At 37.3% G+C, this 17,493-nt stretch overlaps 2 protein-coding genes across 5 annotated transcripts; one reads left to right on the top strand and one right to left on the bottom strand.

The window, feature by feature from the left end:
• LOC109721617 (GDP-mannose transporter GONST3) lies at window positions 759-4,794 on the bottom strand. Of its 4 annotated transcripts, none has more exons than XM_020249337.1 (3): window positions 4,729-4,790; window positions 3,961-4,024; window positions 759-2,249 (listed from the first exon to the last, which is right to left on the bottom strand). In XM_020249337.1, the coding sequence occupies exon 3, from the start codon at window positions 2,247-2,249 to the stop codon at window positions 1,113-1,115; it is 1,137 nt and encodes a 378-aa protein (XP_020104926.1). In that variant the 5' UTR covers window positions 3,961-4,024; window positions 4,729-4,790; the 3' UTR covers window positions 759-1,112. The 4 variants fall into 4 exon arrangements, with proteins under 4 accessions (XP_020104926.1, XP_020104919.1, XP_020104933.1 ...); XM_020249330.1 differs by having other exon boundaries at window positions 3,946-4,024; window positions 4,729-4,782; XM_020249344.1 differs by lacking the exon at window positions 3,961-4,024 and having other exon boundaries at window positions 4,729-4,794.
• On the top strand, window positions 10,221-16,622 carry LOC109715845 (pentatricopeptide repeat-containing protein PNM1, mitochondrial). Its single transcript, XM_020241045.1, has 5 exons — window positions 10,221-10,842; window positions 11,605-11,612; window positions 11,822-12,113; window positions 12,707-13,504; window positions 16,206-16,622. Exons 1-4 carry the CDS (start codon window positions 10,312-10,314, stop codon window positions 13,490-13,492), a joined length of 1,617 nt encoding a protein of 538 aa, XP_020096634.1. The 5' UTR covers window positions 10,221-10,311; the 3' UTR covers window positions 13,493-13,504; window positions 16,206-16,622.

Below are 17,493 nucleotides of genomic sequence, written 5' to 3'. Positions count from 1 at the left end.
GAGAATTTTGGCTCTTAATTTTTTCAAGTGAAACTCGGATGCATTTAGTTGTCGGTAGCAACAAATGAATTGTGATCAAATGTATAGTATTATTAGAAGTATTATATATTACAATTCCCTGAGCTTAATTTTGCAACAGAAGTCACCTCCAATTGCAGCTTCTGCTTTCAGCTCTTGTAATTTCATTTTAAGCCTTTCGTGCTGCCGAAAATTTCAAATTGTTTTGTTCGCCAAATGCTTTACCGTGGTGATTGTAGCTAAAAGCAGAAACAAAAATAGGGCCAATCAAACTAAATGGAGTGAGCATTTGTCACTTGGGTGGGGTATAATGTTGAGCTCGCGTAACTCGAAGCCTCAAGCATACGACATCGAGTTCGCGTCAATCAAAGCATAATGTGTCGAGTTCGCGTAACTCAAAGCATAGTGTGTTCCAATGGCGACGCACAAATGAACATAAGTAACAGTGGTTCCCTCTCCTGTAACATACTATACATATCATTTATATAATGATATGACTGTGCAATGTGAATACCTTGTCATCTAAAACTTCAATCAACAACACTATCTATATGCAGTGCATAAAGCTTAAATTACCATAATGCCCTTCTGCGTGCCGACACCTAAGATTTGAGGAAATTGCCAGTGTGTGCAACCACTGCATATGTTATTATACTTAGGATATAAGGTGCACGCACATGTTGTTCATCTACATTACATATGAATTTCCAATAAGATTCCTCTAGATCTGAAAATTGATCTTTTACCAATAATGCAACCATACTATTATCTGACAAAAGGAAATTTTCACTTTATGAATAGGCAACAGCTTTCGTATATGAAAATATATCTGAGAAGAGATCTCAATCTACTAATACAACTTTCAGCAAAAACTAAAGAGACAATTATTATCGTGTAACTTATCACTAACATTTCGATCTTTCGTATTCTCCATCAAATTTTACCTGTGTAGTTCGAAGATAATCTTCTTCTATAATATTTCCTGTAAGAAATACATCTCGACGTTTGAAAGAATCGAAAAACAGATGAGATGACCCTCAAAGAATCGCACGCTGAGAAGCTGAAAAATGGATTAAATCCCTCATAGGAAACCATCACTTGGGGCTTTCAGAAACAACACCGAGCTTCTTAGTCGAATCAGCTTCTCCGCTCGACTGCATCTGAAGCAGCTTCTGCTGCTCCTCATCATCAGCTTCGGCTTTTGCTTCAACCTTCGGTGCTTTTGGTTTGGTAGTCGATTGCTGGTATAGAACGCCCCCGGACATGCATATAAGCAACCCGATGGTGCCCACCAAGGAAGCATGCTTATCCCAAATGACCAAGTTAATCACGACCGTTAGAAGCTTATTCACTATCCCGAGCACGGTGAAGCCCGTGGCCGAAATAGCCCTTCTGCATGAAAACCCAAAGAAAGAAATCGACAAGCCAAACAAGCACGAAAGGCCCACAGGCAATATCACCTCAAAAGAATACCAATTTGCAACTTTGGCACTATCGTCCTTCATCTTGTCCCACTCCCCCATTATAAGAAGCTCTAGTGGGAAAAGCAGAAGTGCTTCCAAATTGTTGTATAGCACAAGCCCCCACGTGTTAAGCCCGATGGTCATCACCACGTGCTTGATATACACAAAGTCGATCGACATGCTGACGAGATAAGCCACCGCCCAGCTATAAGCCGTCACAGTGAATTGGTAATCGGTGAGAACATAGATCACACTGCCTCCTAAGATAGTGGATAAAGAGACCCATGTCTTAAATGAGGGCCACGGCTGGTGAAGGTAGAGAGTCTCTCCGATGGCCACGAAAATGGGGACAGCAGAACGGAACACGATGAATGTGTCAACATTGGCATGGAGGAGGAGCTCACTGTTTGTGAAAATCGAAATGTAGAACATCACAGCAGCGGGTAAGAACTTCCACATCGTTCGTAGATTAAGGGAATCATGTTCTATGAGCCTTAGCTGTCCGCATATGAGAACTCCAAGAACGCTGGTTAGGTATTGGAGGGCAGTTAAGGCACCTGGGTAGGGAAATTTCATTACTGCCCATTTGTTGATAATGGAAAGAAGTGAGGCGGATAGGCAGTAGCCGATAGCGACTCCATAGACTGATGCTTTCTGGGCTAGGCTTGCGAGAATGTCAGTCCAGGGCAGTTCGGTTTTTGACGTGAGATTTGCGTCACTCAAGTTAGAGGAAGGGTTTTCCTTCGAGGTCTCTGAAGTAGTAGGCATCTGCAGGAAAGCAACGTTCGGTTAAGGAGATGCAAATAACAGAAAAAGAAAAAGAAAAATGCAATAGTATGTAGACACAGAATCCAAAATCAAGAATGACCAAAACAACATAAATGAAAGAGAATTCTGGCATTTTTGAGTAGTTTATGCATTCAATTAACACAGAAGAGTAGTTTTAGAGAAAATTGGATAAAGCAAGAGGAATTAAAGATTCCTATTTTTCTAGCTTCTACTGTTGCTGTGAAGAAACAGAATCGCAGGTGTCGTGCTTTCATGCTTTATAGAAGAGGCACTGTGTGCAGACTTCAATTGAAATGAACCTGAGCCCTTAACAATTGAGTTAATCTCAACATGCCCATGCTAAATTAAATCAGTTGTGAAGCGTTGGTGCATTATAAAAAGCATATTTACAAGCATGGTTGTAACCCAAAGATCTCATATGCTAAAATTTTTATACGGTAAATTTTGTATCTACATACCTCTGGAATTTCTGAGTCTACATGTTAAACTGGTACAAGTAAAAGTGATTGTAGAAACTAGATTTGCGAGAGGCAACAGGTTAAGCTAAAAAAATAAAAATGGAATCGAAATCGCCTAAGATATTTAATCCTTAGATACAGAAGATGTCGCATAGTGGAATCAGAAACCAGGTAATACACATGGAAATAAAACAAAATTCACAAAACATATTCAATCAAGGCTTTACAGAAGAACATGAGGAGCCTGTAAACAGTATCAACAATATATAGAACAAAATTTTCTAAAAACATAGCTCTCTTCGAATTATATTGCTCTTTTAGAAATCCTACCCATATCTTACACTTCCTGATGGGCCTTTGGATTCATTCTAGCTTCCTGAGTGAGGTGTGTTCTATTTTAGAACACAAAAAAGGAAAACTTGTTGTATAAGCAGAACTAACCCTGTGAATGACTAATCTGACGAGAATGTTTACAGAGAGAGGAGAATCACACAAAATGACATACGACAAGAAAGAACATTTTCAACTAAATACACAGCTGACCTCTTCTTACTCCTAGACTTTTAGGTCATTAACGAAACAAAACCATCAAGGCACATCCATAACTGTGTGGATTTGATTATGGAGCGCAAAACAAACAATTCATAACAAAGATACAGAACTTAATTCTAACGAAAAAGCCCTGAGAAATAGACTGCTGGTATCCTACTTTTGCAGATCCATACCTTGAAACGGGTCGCACGAGGATTTGCCATACAACAATCACAAAGAAGAGCAAGGCAAAGAGAGAGAGAGAGAAAGAGAAAAAAAGGAACTTAATCTGCTCTCATAGAAGCTCTAGAGATATAAACATCTAGAGCTAGAAAGCAAGTAAGAGGATGAAGAAGACGAACAAGATGAAAACTTTTAATCCTAACAAAGAGCTTAATGAAGCATATAGGCTAAACAAGTATACGTGCAAACACGTGCATATAAAAGTCAATGTGGTAGGATCATGTCACAAGCACTTCTGGTAGTAAAATTAGAAAAATCAAACATATGGGGATAAAACAAAAATAAGAGCAAGTCTAAAAGAGCCAGTAGGGCCAGGTCAAAGAAGACAAAATCTAATTAATGAAACTATTAGTTTAAACAAAACTTTAAGATTCTTTTATTATATAACCCCACAAATTTTGCACTATATTCTGAATAATTGTGAAATTTTTATTCCATCACACCTCTTTGCCACCAGCCTGAGTTAATTGGCTCTTCAAGAAGTAGTCAGAAGGAAATTTTCAGCTCTATAAACCCCAAAACCTGCAAAATAAGTACATAATAATTTATAAATTTAGCTTAACTTATCAAATTAGTTTAATGAGGTAAGCAGATTTTAAAAGATTGGCACCCGCAACAATGACATGTTACCAAACTTGCATCAAATAAAAGCACTTTTTTTATATGAGCATCATACAATTTTTAAAAAATAAAAATAAACAAAAAATAGTACAATCAAAAGATAACAAGTTTTATGTGCGCTGTGGAAAAAAGTATACATTGGTAGGTAGATAACAACCTTTCATTTCACATTACAAGTAAACCATTCTATGATACAGCACTCAGTAACAACCTGTGTAGGAGCATTTATAACCTACTTATTAGTACAATAAAATTGAATATTAAAAACTAAAAATTTGATCTTTTTATGATTATAATCATTAATCAAACTCATCCGACCATCTATAAGTTGAACTACAAGACTAACCCTAAGTCCCAGACTAAACCCACGATTCAAATCTGAGTTTTTGCAACAACAGAGCATCAGAAACCCTAATTCCGAACTAAATCGAACTCAAATAAGATCAAATCCATCTCAATTAACCTTAAAAGCACCCCAAAAAAAAATCCACTAAAATTGGGCAAAAATCGGATCAAAATCGCACATTTCCGCCCCGAACGGGTAATGATGGGATTAATTGGAGAGTAAGAAGAGATTGAGGCGAAGAAGAAGAGGAGAAACTCACCTTCGCCCTACTCCCTATTCCACCTCTTCGCCCATTCCCTCCCCAAACCCCTTTAATTGGAAGAGCAAAATTATAATAAAATTTAATAATAATAATAATAATAATAATAATAATAATAATAATAGGATCCGTGATCCCGGAGCACGAATCTCAAGGCAGATCCAAGATTCGGCGTACGGATCCAAACTGCGGGTAACATTTCTGGGCGACGTTAACTGTGGATCCGTTCCGATTGACACGTGGCCTTCGGATAGTGTTGTTGTACGGTGTTTGGAGTTGTGGGGTACGTATAGGAACCGGCTACGGTGAGGGTGTTCCCGCGAGTGGGTGTATACGGCGGCGGCTTTGAATACGCTGCCGACTTTTAATTACATGGACTTTGTTAAGTAAACTCCTCGGTTTAATCACAAATTTTTAACCTTTAATTTGGGGATTAATTCAACTCAACTCACGGGATTTGCGGAACTTATTACATGCACCCTATGTACATATGTGAACATCTATCACCATCTTATATTTTTTTTAAAAAAAAAATGTAGTTCGATAAATATAATCTGTAACAAATAAAGAGTGAAAAAAAAAACTATTATTTAGATATCAAGTCGTCTAAATAAATCAACGATTTGCGATTTTTCATACGTAGATATTTCGAAAGCCATAAGAATATGTTAACTATTCTATTTTTTTTAAAAAAAAAACATATTTAGTAAATTAAACTTGATTTTGTGTCTTTACTCATANTAATTTATTTCACATTTGAAGCCAAAAAAGCTCAATTCTAGAGATGTTAACTATTCTATTTTTTTTAAAAAAAAAACATATTTAGTAAATTAAACTTGATTTTGTGTCTTTACTCATAGTGTAAGCAATAATTTTCTAAAGCAGTTTTGGGTCAAGTCAACATCTCTAGAATTGAGCTTTTTTGGCTTCAAATGTGAAATAAATTAAAAATTAAATTATCTTAAGATAAAATGCACATGGATTTGCTAGCTGGATTGCAATAATTAAATTGAATTAAGAAAATGGTGTATGAAAATGATAAATAAATTATTAATCTACTCTCTTATATATATACCCCCTCACCTAACTCCAACCTCTTTAATAATTGAAGCATCAACATATGCTATAGGAGATATTTTGTACTTTTATGCATGAGTTGTGACTTATGAGCATTATTAATAGATTATTTATTTGGCAACAACCCTAGCTTGTGATTCCCAAGTATATATAGGAAGATTCTTTCAACATGTTTGGTTTTCTAATTTATATCATAATTACTTTAACAATACAAAATATTTAGCCTAACTTTTTACTAAAAGTTATTGTTTTAGAATAACAAATTTCTTAGTTCAAACTCATAAGTTTTAGTGCATTTAATGAAAAAAGTTGAAATTGATGCTTCCCAAATAGAAAATGTTTGAAAAAGTATTTTCCACTCGTCTGGCTCCTAGAAAAAGTTATTTTTCTAAAAAATTATTCTTTTCAGATTTTATGAGAAAAATAGTATTTTTATTTCTAAAAAAAATTAATTTATTCTAGAAATAAAAATTTTGAAAAAAAAGTTTTTTCCATAGATTTTTTTTTAAAAAATAATTTTTCATACTATTCTGAGACATCAAACAACCTCTTCTAAAGAATCTTAAAATTTATGCATCATTATCAAAGTAGGGAAATGTTGCATCATTATACGTAATTACTAACGAATATTCATCACTGTTATTTAAAAAATGGCTACTTAGAAGATTGGCTATTATCTATGTTTGTGTAACACAAAAAATCATTCTGTGTCTTACAGTCAAAAAATAAAAAGAGGTGAATATCGAACAACAAAACTGTATAAAATTATGCTATAGAATATTACATTAGTCGTATCAATTCAAAGATTAGCTAAAAATCTATATTACGACCTTAATTATTGTTATATTCTTTTCCAAATTATATTCTTTTTTATTCTTTATTTTTAAACTTTGATCCTCCTTGGATTTGACTAAATATTAATAACTCTTCTTTCTCTTTCCACCTTGAGAGGTGGCAATTTTAAGAGAGACTCTTTATTATTATTATTATTATTTTTTGGGCAATTTCAATACAAATATCTTTACCAATTCTAAAGATTTGGGATTTGGACATGAGTTAATGATGCTGGTGTGTTACCTACTACTTCTTTAATGATTTATTTATGATATATGATGGAGATATTTGATAAGGATGTGAAGTACCAAAGCTTGGAAGGGACAATGCTGGAGGGTGGAGGAGCAACAGGGAACCCTGAGCACGATTATTAAAGCTTGGTACTACTAGTCACATTGGTTTTTCCCATGTACATTGCCCTTGTGTGTAGTAGTTTTATCAGAGAAAAATTATATGATGAATCTCCTCATGAGATGAGAGAGACGGTCTGATCAATCATTCATACTGCTTAAATTCGTACATTGTGTGCGATATAATAGTTCTTTTAATTTATAACCTAATATAAAATATTTTCTGTGGGCCATATTGTGGTTCTTAAATTTTGATACCCATCTTAAGAATTGTAAACATGTAAAGAGACATTGCAAACATGTAAAGAGACAAAGGTATCCGAAATTTTATCCAAATTCAAATTGAAGGGAATTGTTGCAATTGATACCAAATTGGTTGGTTTGGTAATAGGATACAAAACAAACTATATTGAGCATAATCTACTCATAATTCTTGTAAATCATATTATTTCTCTTACACACACGCACACTACAGTATTTACAGATTATTATTATTATTATTATTATTATTATTATTTTAGGCAATACAGAATAATCTTTCACCACGAAACAGTAAAAATCTCATGATTCAGGAAAGCCGTTTGTAATAAAGTAATACCTGAATAATCCAATATCAGACAGAAGGGAAAATGTGTTTAATACTAGACCGATGGTTTTGGTCGAATAAAAACTAGTGAGTCGGGTCGTTACACCTAACATTAGTTGAGTATTCGGGTAGGCACAGAAATCATTTATGCCTCTGACATATATTGGGTTGGTGGTGGCCTTGACCAAAGTCTCAAATTTGGCTGAGGCCCACCCAAAGATTTATTGGGCCAAACTTGGGCTTAGTTTGGGCTAATCTTCTTTTAGAACTACTTTTAAATTTCTTCTTCTTTTAAATTATTAGATTAATTGGTTGGCCTCCACATAACTTTAATTTGATTTTCTTTATATTCTGAGGCAAAAACGCTGTTCTTCTCATGCTTTCAAACTTCAATTAAAAGGGATGAATGCAATATCATCCTTTTAAAAGAACTTTTTCGAGGAAAATATCCGCCTACGAAATTCAAAAAAAAATTCGAAGTAAAAAACATCGACGGAGTTCAAGTGAAACTAAAAAAACATTTTTGTTGCTTCAGAAATGACTTGAGAAATTTTCCCCCTATTTTGTTGAGCAGGGACTGAGATTAAACATTGTTGTTCAAAGAAAAAGAAAAACTCATTTTGTTAATTGAATTCAAATTTAAATTGCTAAATGCATCTAATGTTAGGAGCTGTTTGAATGCATAGTGAGTTAGTCACGTTGAAACTCTAGGAGTCGTTTGGATTACATTCATGAATTTGATAAGTCTCATGATCCACTAAGGTTGTTATTATGTCCACGAGTACAAGTCGTAATTATAAATACAGTATAGTGGAAAATGTATGTAGTTAAAAATACAGCAGTTGTAACTACATCCATCTTGTTTAGTTACATGCAGTAGAAAGTGCTGTAATTATAAATAATTTGTTTCGTTGCATACAGTTGAGAAATAATTTTTAAAATTCTATCATTTTATATATATGATTATAAGATTATCTTCAATATATTTTTTTATTTAAAAATAATTAAAGTGTTTAAAATTGCTCTCTTCAACTGTTACAGTTGAAACTGCGACTAATTTGGATGTAATTTAATTGTTGCAGTAGTTGGATCTCCTCCTGCAGAGTTGAAGTTAAATACATCAAAATAAATACTAAATTTTTATTTTGATGCAATTATAATTACCGTACAATTGTAACTACATGTAATCAAATAAACCCTTAGATGAAGANCGTTACACCTAACATTAGTTGAATATTCGGGTAGACACAGAAATCATTTATGCCTCTGACATATATGGGGTTGGTGGTGGCCTTGACCCAAGTCTCAAATTTGGCTTAGGCCCACCCAAAGATTTATTGGGCCAAACTTGGGCTTAGTTTGGGCTAATCATCTTTTAGAACTACTTTTAAATTTCTTCTTCTTTTAAATTATTAGATTAATTGGTTGGCCTCCACATAACTTTAATTTGATTTTCTTTATATTCTGAGGCAAAAACGCTGTTCTTTTCATGCTTTCAAATTTCAATTAAAAGGGATGAATGCAATATCATCCTTTTAAAAGAACTTTTTCGAGGAAAATATCCGCCTACGAAATTCAAAAAAAAATTCGAAGTAAAAAACATCGACGGAGTTCAAGTGAAACTAAAAAACATTTTTGTTGCTTCAGAAATGACTTGAGAAATTTTCCCCCTATTTTGTTGAGCAGGGACCGAGATTAAACATTGTTGTTCAAAGAAAAAGAAAAACTCATTTTGTTAATTGAATTCAAATTTAAATTGCTAAATGCATCTAACGTTAGGAGCTGTTTGAATGCATAGTGAGTTAGTCACGTTGAAACTCCAGGAGTCGTTTGGATTACATTCATGAATTTGATAAGTCTCATGATCCACTAAGGTTGTTATTATGTCCACGAGTACAAGTCGTAATTATAAATAAATACAGTATAATTGAAAATGTACGTAGTTAATAATATAGTAGTTGTAACTATATGCATTTTGTTTAGTTAGATGCAATAAAAAGCGCTGCAATTATAAATAATTTGTTTAGTTGCATACAGTTGAGAAATAATTTTTAAAATTCTATCATTTTATATATATGATTATAAGATCATCTCCAATATATTTTTTTATTTAAAAATAATTAAAGTGTTTAAAGTTGTTCTCTTCAACTGTTTTTCACAGTTGAAACTGCGGCTAATTTGAACGTAATTTTAACTGTTGCAGTAGTTGGAGCTCCTCCTGCAGAGTTGAAGTTAAATATATCAAAATAAATATTAAATTTATATTTAGATGTAATTATAATTACCGTACAATTGTAACTACATGTAATCAAATGGATCCTTAGATGAAGAAAAAAAAAAAAAGGTCATTTAATTTTAGTTATGTGAGCATAGAAATTGCTGTGAAACTTAAACATATATATATTTTTGAAATTATAAAATACATAAAAAACCGTAAGAATAATTACAAAATTCAGGGTAGCAAGTGTAATTAAGGCAAAAATTATCTCAACTAATAATTCGAACTCATAAGTAAGCAACCATGTAGAGAGAATAGTGAACACGCTCGATCATAAGTCATATAGATAAGAGTCGTGCGACGCTTACGCTAGTCTAGCTAGGGTTTTACTTCACGATCGTCATCCCCCTGATCAATGGAAATGGAACGCTTAAAACCCTAATTTAATAATAAAGCTCCGACCTTTTTCGCCCTCTTCTCCACTCCCATTTTCGCGCTAATTTACCACCACCACCACCATGTGGAGGCGCCCCCCAAATCCCCTCCATCTCCGCCACCTCCTCCTCCGCCTCCTCCCTCCGCCTCCTCCCCCTCCGTCCCGATCCCTCTCCACCGCCACCGCTTCCTCCTACTCCGCCGCCGCCGCCTCCGACGTCGCCCGCTCCATCGCCGCCGAGCTAACCAAGCTCTCCTCCGCCGATCGCTCATCCTCCTCCGAGGCGGCGGCGGCGACGGCGACGGCGACGGCGACGGCGGCGCCTCTCGACCTGGACGCGCACTTCTCCCTCCACTTCTCGGACGTGCGCTTCGACACCGCGCTCCTCCGCGACGTGCTCGCCCTCTCCCCCTCCTCCGGCCGCGCCGCCGCCGACCTCTACCGTCACCTGGTCCGCCGCCGCTCCTTCCACCCCTCCGACGCCTCCCTCGCGCTCCTCGTCCACCACCTCTCCCGCCGCCGCGACTTCAAGGCCGTCTCCGCCCTCCTCTCGGAGTTCCGCCCCTCCGCCGGCCCTCTCTCCCTCTCCGCCGCCCTCTCCCGCCTCGCCCGCGCCGGNTCTATATATATATATATATATATATATATATATATATTTGAAAGTATAAAATACATAAAAAACCGTAAGAATAATTGCAAAAGGGTTTTTTTTGCAAATAGCCCCCTGACAAATTTTATTTATAAAAATAGCCCCGTCCAAAAATTATTTGCAAAAATGGCCCTACCCCTGCCAGGTCAGCGCCACATCAGCGCCACGCGGGCAGGGCGGGCCCAGATATTTAAGTTGAACACGGTGAATTATTCACCGTGTTCAATACAAGATTTTTGTATTGGACACGGTAATACAAATACCCCAACAATGACTAAGTTGGAGATATTTGTATTAGACACGGTGAACCATTCACCGTGTCCAACACGGTGAATCATTCACCGTGTCCAATTATTTGTATTGGACACGGTGAATGGTTCACCGTGTCCAATACAAATATTTCGATCTTAACTATTTTGTATTGGACACGGTAAATCATTCACCGTGTCCAATACAAAAACTTTGTATTGAACACGGTGAATGGTTCACCGTGTTCAACTTAACCATCTGGCACAGCCCCGCCCGCGTGGCGCTGACGTGGCGCTTGCGTGGCGGGACCAGAATCATTTTTGTAAATAAATTTTTGACAGGACCAATTTTAAAAAAAAAATTGTGAGGGTGCTATTTGCAAAAAAAAGCCCATTGCAAAATTCAGGGTAGCAAGTGTAATTAAGGCAAAAATTATCTCAACAAATAATTCACACTCATGAGTAAGCAACCGTGTAGAGAGAATGGTGAACACGCTCGATCATGAGTCACATAGATAGAGCGAGTCGTGCAACGCTTACGCTCGTCTAGCTAGGGTTTTACTTCACCATCATCATCCCCCTGATCAATGGAAATGGAACGCTTAAAACCCTAATTTAATAAAGCTCCGACCTTTTCCCCCCTTTTCTCCACTCCCATTTTCGCCCTAATTTACCACCACCACCGCCATGTGGAGGCGCCCCCCAAATCCCCTCCATCTCCGCCACCTCCTCCTCCGCCTCCTCCCTCCGCCGCCTCCCCCTCCTTCCCGATCCCTCTCCACCGCCACCGCCTCCTCCTCCTCCTCCGACGCGCTCTTCGACGGCGCCGGCGCCCTCGCGTGGCCCCAGCGCGGCTACGGGCCCCGCCTCGACCTCCGGATCTACGTCTACGACGAGGCCGAGATCGACGGCCTCCGCGAGCTCATGCGCGGCAGGGACGGCCGGATCTCGCCCGATTCCTGCGTCAAGGGCCAGTGGGGCACGCAGGTGTAATTCTTGGATCTTCTCCCTCGTTAAAAATCTATAGGATGCCCCTTCTCTTGATTCAGATGTTGCTTTAGATCGTTTGTTCACTTCATATTAACTGAGTAATGCATAGTTACTGAATAATGCTTGTTACTGGTGAATCACTCGAACTCTTATTGTAAGATGCTACAGAAAATCAGTTGTTTCACATGGTATAGTTCTTAGAACTCTATCAAATAAAGATCTATAGAATGTTGCTTCTCTTTTGTTTGGATGTTGCTCGGCTACTGGTTAGATAGTGTAAGGAATTAGGGCTTTTGGTGGGAAATTACTTGAATTATTATCAGTTAGGTTTTAGGGCTGCTTGATGTCCGGTATAAATATCGTGTGACATGCTGATGCGGAAACTTTCATGTATTTCCGCTTATTTTGGTAATTTTCCTTGTCAGAATGTTCAAATTGTGATGCTTCTCAAATAATGCTTAATAATATGCTTGCTGCATTGCTTCAGTTCTCAATATTTGTCAACTTTTGTATTATGCTAAGGGTTTGGAAGAGTTTTGCAATCATTTTAGTTGCATTTCTTCAACGCTGCTCGTATTTTTCCATTGAAGGGTCAACCGCTTCTGCTCTGTTTCTTAGCCTTTCCCCTTTTGTGTGNACGCGGCGGCTTCGATCTCGGCCCCCCGGCCTACAACTCCATCCTCGACTGCATCTGCCGCCTCTGCCGGAAGAAGGACCCCCTCCGCCTTCCTTCCGAAGCCGAGAAGTTCCTCGTCGACATGGAGGCCACAGGGATCCCGCGCGATTCCGAAACCTTCCGCGTGCTCATCACTAACCTCTGCAAGATCCGGCGCACCGAGGACGCAGTGACGCTCTTCCGCCGGATGGGGGAGTGGGGCTGTTCCCCGGATGCGGACACGTACCTTGCTCTAATCCGGAGCCTGTACCAGGCCGCTAGGGTTTCGGAGGGTGACGAGATGATCGGATGGATGAGATCGGCCGGATTTGGTGATCGGCTTGATAGGAAGGCGTACTTTGGGTTTATTAAGATCTTATGCGGGATCGAGAGGGTGGAGCACGCGATGAAGGTGTTTAGGATGATGAAGGGGTACGGGCATGCTCCGGGAATTAAGACCTATAATCTATTGATAGGGAAGCTGGCGACGCACAATCAGGGAGATAGGGCGAATGCGATGTTCAATGAGGCGGTGGCTCGGGGAGTGCCGGTGACGCCACAGGTGTACAAGGTGGATAAGAGGTATGTGAAGGTGAAGAAGGAGAAGAAGGTGAAGAAGAGGCTCACGTTGCCGGAGAAGATGGCGATGAAGAGGAGGCGGCTCAAGAAGCTCAGGTTGAGCTTCGTGAGGAAGCCACGATCCCTAAGAAGAGTTATTTGATTGCCAATTTTGGTATGGGCATTTGCTTCATTTACCCTTGCTTCATTCCTTGTTGTTTTGGCGCCTTTTCTCTTGTTTCTTGAGAAGCTTGTGTTATTAATGAGAAACTGGACTTGAACAAAATACAAAGGCTCCTCCACTTGAATGGCTTAGTATGTTTAAAGAAAAAATTACCTACCATCATAGCATTAAACCAAGGATGTGTTGGTAACTCCTATGAATTGCATGTAGTTTAGCTTTTACAGGTTGTGACCGTCAACTTCGTTTCCAGTTCTGCAAGGTTTACTAAGGATTATTCGTGGAAGTTTTGCTGGATGTGAAGATAAATATAGGCACGAAAACGTAGAATTCAATGCTACAAACTAAGCAACCCACATCCTAGGTACTATCATAGTCCCATTTTGATTTAACGACATGGTTTTAATTTAGTTGGCTGCTTGAGCTCATGCACTGTCAAATACTCCCCCATAGGTACTATCATGTCAATAACTGGCCTATAGGACCTTATCATTCTTCACTAGGTGAGTATGGTTCTCACTGTTCTTCCCACTGAATCGTCCAAGTGGTTAGAAAGATATGCTTTCAGTTCCACGTGAGGTGCGTACTGCAGGGAGCTGGGACAAGTCTGAAAAGCTTGAGTTGTTGAGCTGCCCTAATTTTCACCTGCATATTTCTTGGACATGAGCTACATAATTCAATAGGTATGCCTGTTTTCTTCGGGATTCTGTACTCTGGCCACTTCGATGGTATGGCGTGCTGCTTGCCGCTCTGGCCTTTTGAAAAATTCGACACGCAGCTAGATGTTCATAATTAGCTTTGAATAGTTGTATCATATTGCAGTGGTTGAAGACTGCGGCATACCATAAGATTATGACCCTAGGTCAAAATGGAGCAACCTTATTGTTGCAACAAAGCGCCCGTGGAGCTATGTTACTATCTATCTCTCAAATACATGTATTGGGTTACCATTCTATTAAAATATTGTGGCACAAACTTAGGAAACAGTAGTATTCAGCTCTGGAGTTTATGTCTGAATATCTCAGTATTAGAAGTCTGCGGTATCTATTGCTAGGGCGTGTTTGGTTCGAAGTCGGAATCGGAATCGGAATCAAAATAAGCTGGAATCGGAATCGGAATGACTCATTACCTAATTCTGTTTGGTTTATCACCTGAATCGGAATCGGAATCGGAATAAATCATTCCCATTGTCGGTGTTTGGTTCAGATAGATATAAAAAACGTAATCAAATTAATATACTAACATTATCTTTATAATATATTAATTTAAATTCAAATTAAAAATTAAATATTAAAAATTTACATCAAAACTTTGAAATAATGTCAAAATTTTAAATCTATTTTTTTTAAAAAAAATTAAACTTTGAAGTTGAGCGGATAATTCAAAATATGAAACTAAATTTTAATTTATTCAAATTCAAACTTAAAATTACAATTTAAATTTTAATTTGAATCCATAAATTTAATTTAAGTTTGAAATAAAATTTGAATAAAACTTTAAATAAATTAAAATTTAATTTAAATTCAAATTCATAAGTTAGATTCGAAATACTTGATTAAATTTTAATTTTTAATTTAAGTTTAAATTAAAATTTAAAATTATATATTTAATTTTTAAATTTTAACTCATATTTTAATTAAAAAAAGTTGAAAAAATAAATTTAATCCGAATAAATATCCATTCCGTCTGGATTCAACTTTCAATCTGGCCTCCTAGGCCGGATTGAAAAAAAGGTGATTGGGGGATTCCCATTCCACTCGGGAATCGGAATCGGAATCGGAATGGGACTCCCGCGTACCAAACACCCACAAACGGATTTACCCATTCCAATTCCGATTCCAGGGTGAAAAAGAAGCGAACCAAACACACCCTTAATGTTGATACGAGGTGTTGAACCTGATTTATCAAAGCTTTGAAGTCTAATATTACCTTAACGATCCTTGAATTTAATCCGTCAAATGGATTTCCCTATAAAGGGCTAATAATGGCATTAAACTTCATCAACTGAGAGATTGACATATTGATTTGCAAGGAAACTAATTTGGTGGATGGTGATGCCATTGCTATATTATGAGAGTGTGCTAAACAGATAGGGTCTAGCTATCGTGGGATTTTAAAGAGTCAAACTTTGCAGTTCTACATTCACATGCAGAGAGGCAGTTTTTCATGATTCAAGCTCATGATTCTTAGGTCGTAATGAAGCAACCTTACTGTTCCAGCAATGTCCATCATTGTTGTAATTATATTAACATTTATCTTCTAGTCTTTGCTTGTTCCTGATGTGAAAATCTTAATTATGATATGTGTTATATGCAATCTGTGCCAGTGGCACGGAGCTTTATTTGTTTGTTTTCTTTTATATGTTGTATAAGAGTTTTGATCTTTGAGCTATGATGTCTAACCATACACCAAATCATGTCTTCTTCAAATATGCATTCATTAGGTTTGTCTAATATTTTATACTGTCGCATATAACGATTATGCTTTGCCATTGGACTTGGGACAACTTACAATGCACTTTATATAGGAAAGGCGGCCTTTGGTTATGCGAGAGACTGATTTAGTTGGCCCTTTGCTCTGATTAAAGCTTTTAGATGTTAATTTTGCCCTAGTTGCCAATTTCAATTTGTCGTCTTATTCCATCTTCAGAGGCTTAGAACTTTTTCACTATTGTTGAAATCCACATGTACTGAAGATCAGAAGAGTGGAGGAAGTGGCTACATTCCATGAATATCCTCTCACCGGCCTGCACTTGGTGGATTTTTCCTTTTTCTTTTTTCCCTCCTTTCTTTTGAATTGTGGATGGAGAAGCCGAGTGATGATTGTATCAATGAAAATGTTGATTCCTTTTCTGGGTCAATTTTCATCAATACTTCTTTGACATTAACAGATCCGAAGATCTTGCTCCAGGTGAAGTAAACTGGTGCTCCTCCACAGCTTAAATGCCTTGAGAAAGGTATTACTTACTGTTGTATTCCTAACAAAGCTGCATTTAATTTACTTCGATTTCTGAGGTGGTCCTGTGAGCTTGCTTCATATGTATCTATTTTGGGTTCTAATTTTTCTGAACAGTAACTTATAATCACCTTAAGAAAAGGGTTATTTGGATTTTTGCAGTTATCTTTTCTCCTTGTTATTTTCTCCTTTTCAGTTTTATGTGATGAGTGTAAACACATAGTAGAAGTGACATCCAAAGAGGATATGAGAAGGATAACAAAAACAATGGATTTCGCTGTCCGATTCAGCTTTTTTCTTTGAGAGAGAGCCCAAAAATATTAGTCAAGTCTTGATGTGAGATATGCGTTAGGTTTACATATCTTTAGAACCCTTGTCTGGATATCCAATCTTAGTAGTCAAATTTGTTTGCTATGTTAAATGTTGTGTGGAAGCAAGTTCATCGTTGGACAAGTACCTACCATCAAAGAGGCTAAGGGCATGTTTGGTTTATAATTGGAATCGGAATGGAAAATGGAATTGGATAGCATTGGAATGGAAAATGAAATAATGAATCATCTAAAAATGTTTGGTTCATTATTGAAATGGAAATCGGAATAGACAATTGGGACATCTAAGGTTTTCAAAGAAGGGTTTTGGTCAAAAAAGAGGAGAGTGAAAAGGGAGAGGAGGGGGGAGTGTTTGTGAGAGAGTAGTAGTTTATTTTGGAACGAGTCAATCTAAAAAGAGGAGAGTGAAAAGGGAGAGGAGGGGGAAGTGTTTGTGAGAGAGTAGTAGTTTACTTTGGATCGAGTCAATCTAAAATTCAAAGCCAGATTGGATCACATAAATGGATTAGGTCATTTCCATTCCAAAGTAGAGTTGAAATCAGAATTCAATTCTTGTAAAACAAACAACAGCTATCGGAATCAGTGAATTCCATTTTGATTTCAGAGTTTAAAATAAGTGAACCAAACAAACCCCAAGTGTTATTAACTATTTCATATTTAGGATTTTATAATTATTATTATTTTTAGAACAGTTTGAAA

The sequence above is a fragment of the Ananas comosus genome, linkage group 1, assembly GCF_001540865.1.
Source record: "Ananas comosus cultivar F153 linkage group 1, ASM154086v1, whole genome shotgun sequence".
Classification (NCBI taxonomy): domain Eukaryota; kingdom Viridiplantae; phylum Streptophyta; class Magnoliopsida; order Poales; family Bromeliaceae; genus Ananas; species Ananas comosus.
The sequence above is the reverse complement of the archived record's forward strand: the minus strand, read 5'-3'. Positions and strand labels throughout refer to the sequence as shown.

Bases quoted from the DNA above. Each gene is read 5' to 3' on its own strand.
- LOC109721617 (XM_020249323.1), bottom strand. From the start codon at position 3,483: ATGGCAAATCCTCGTGCGACCCGTTTCAAG. The intron at 2,250-3,453 runs GTATGGATCTGC...GCTTTCCTGCAG, and splicing joins CTCGTGCGACCCGTTTCAAG to ATGCCTACTACTTCAGAGAC.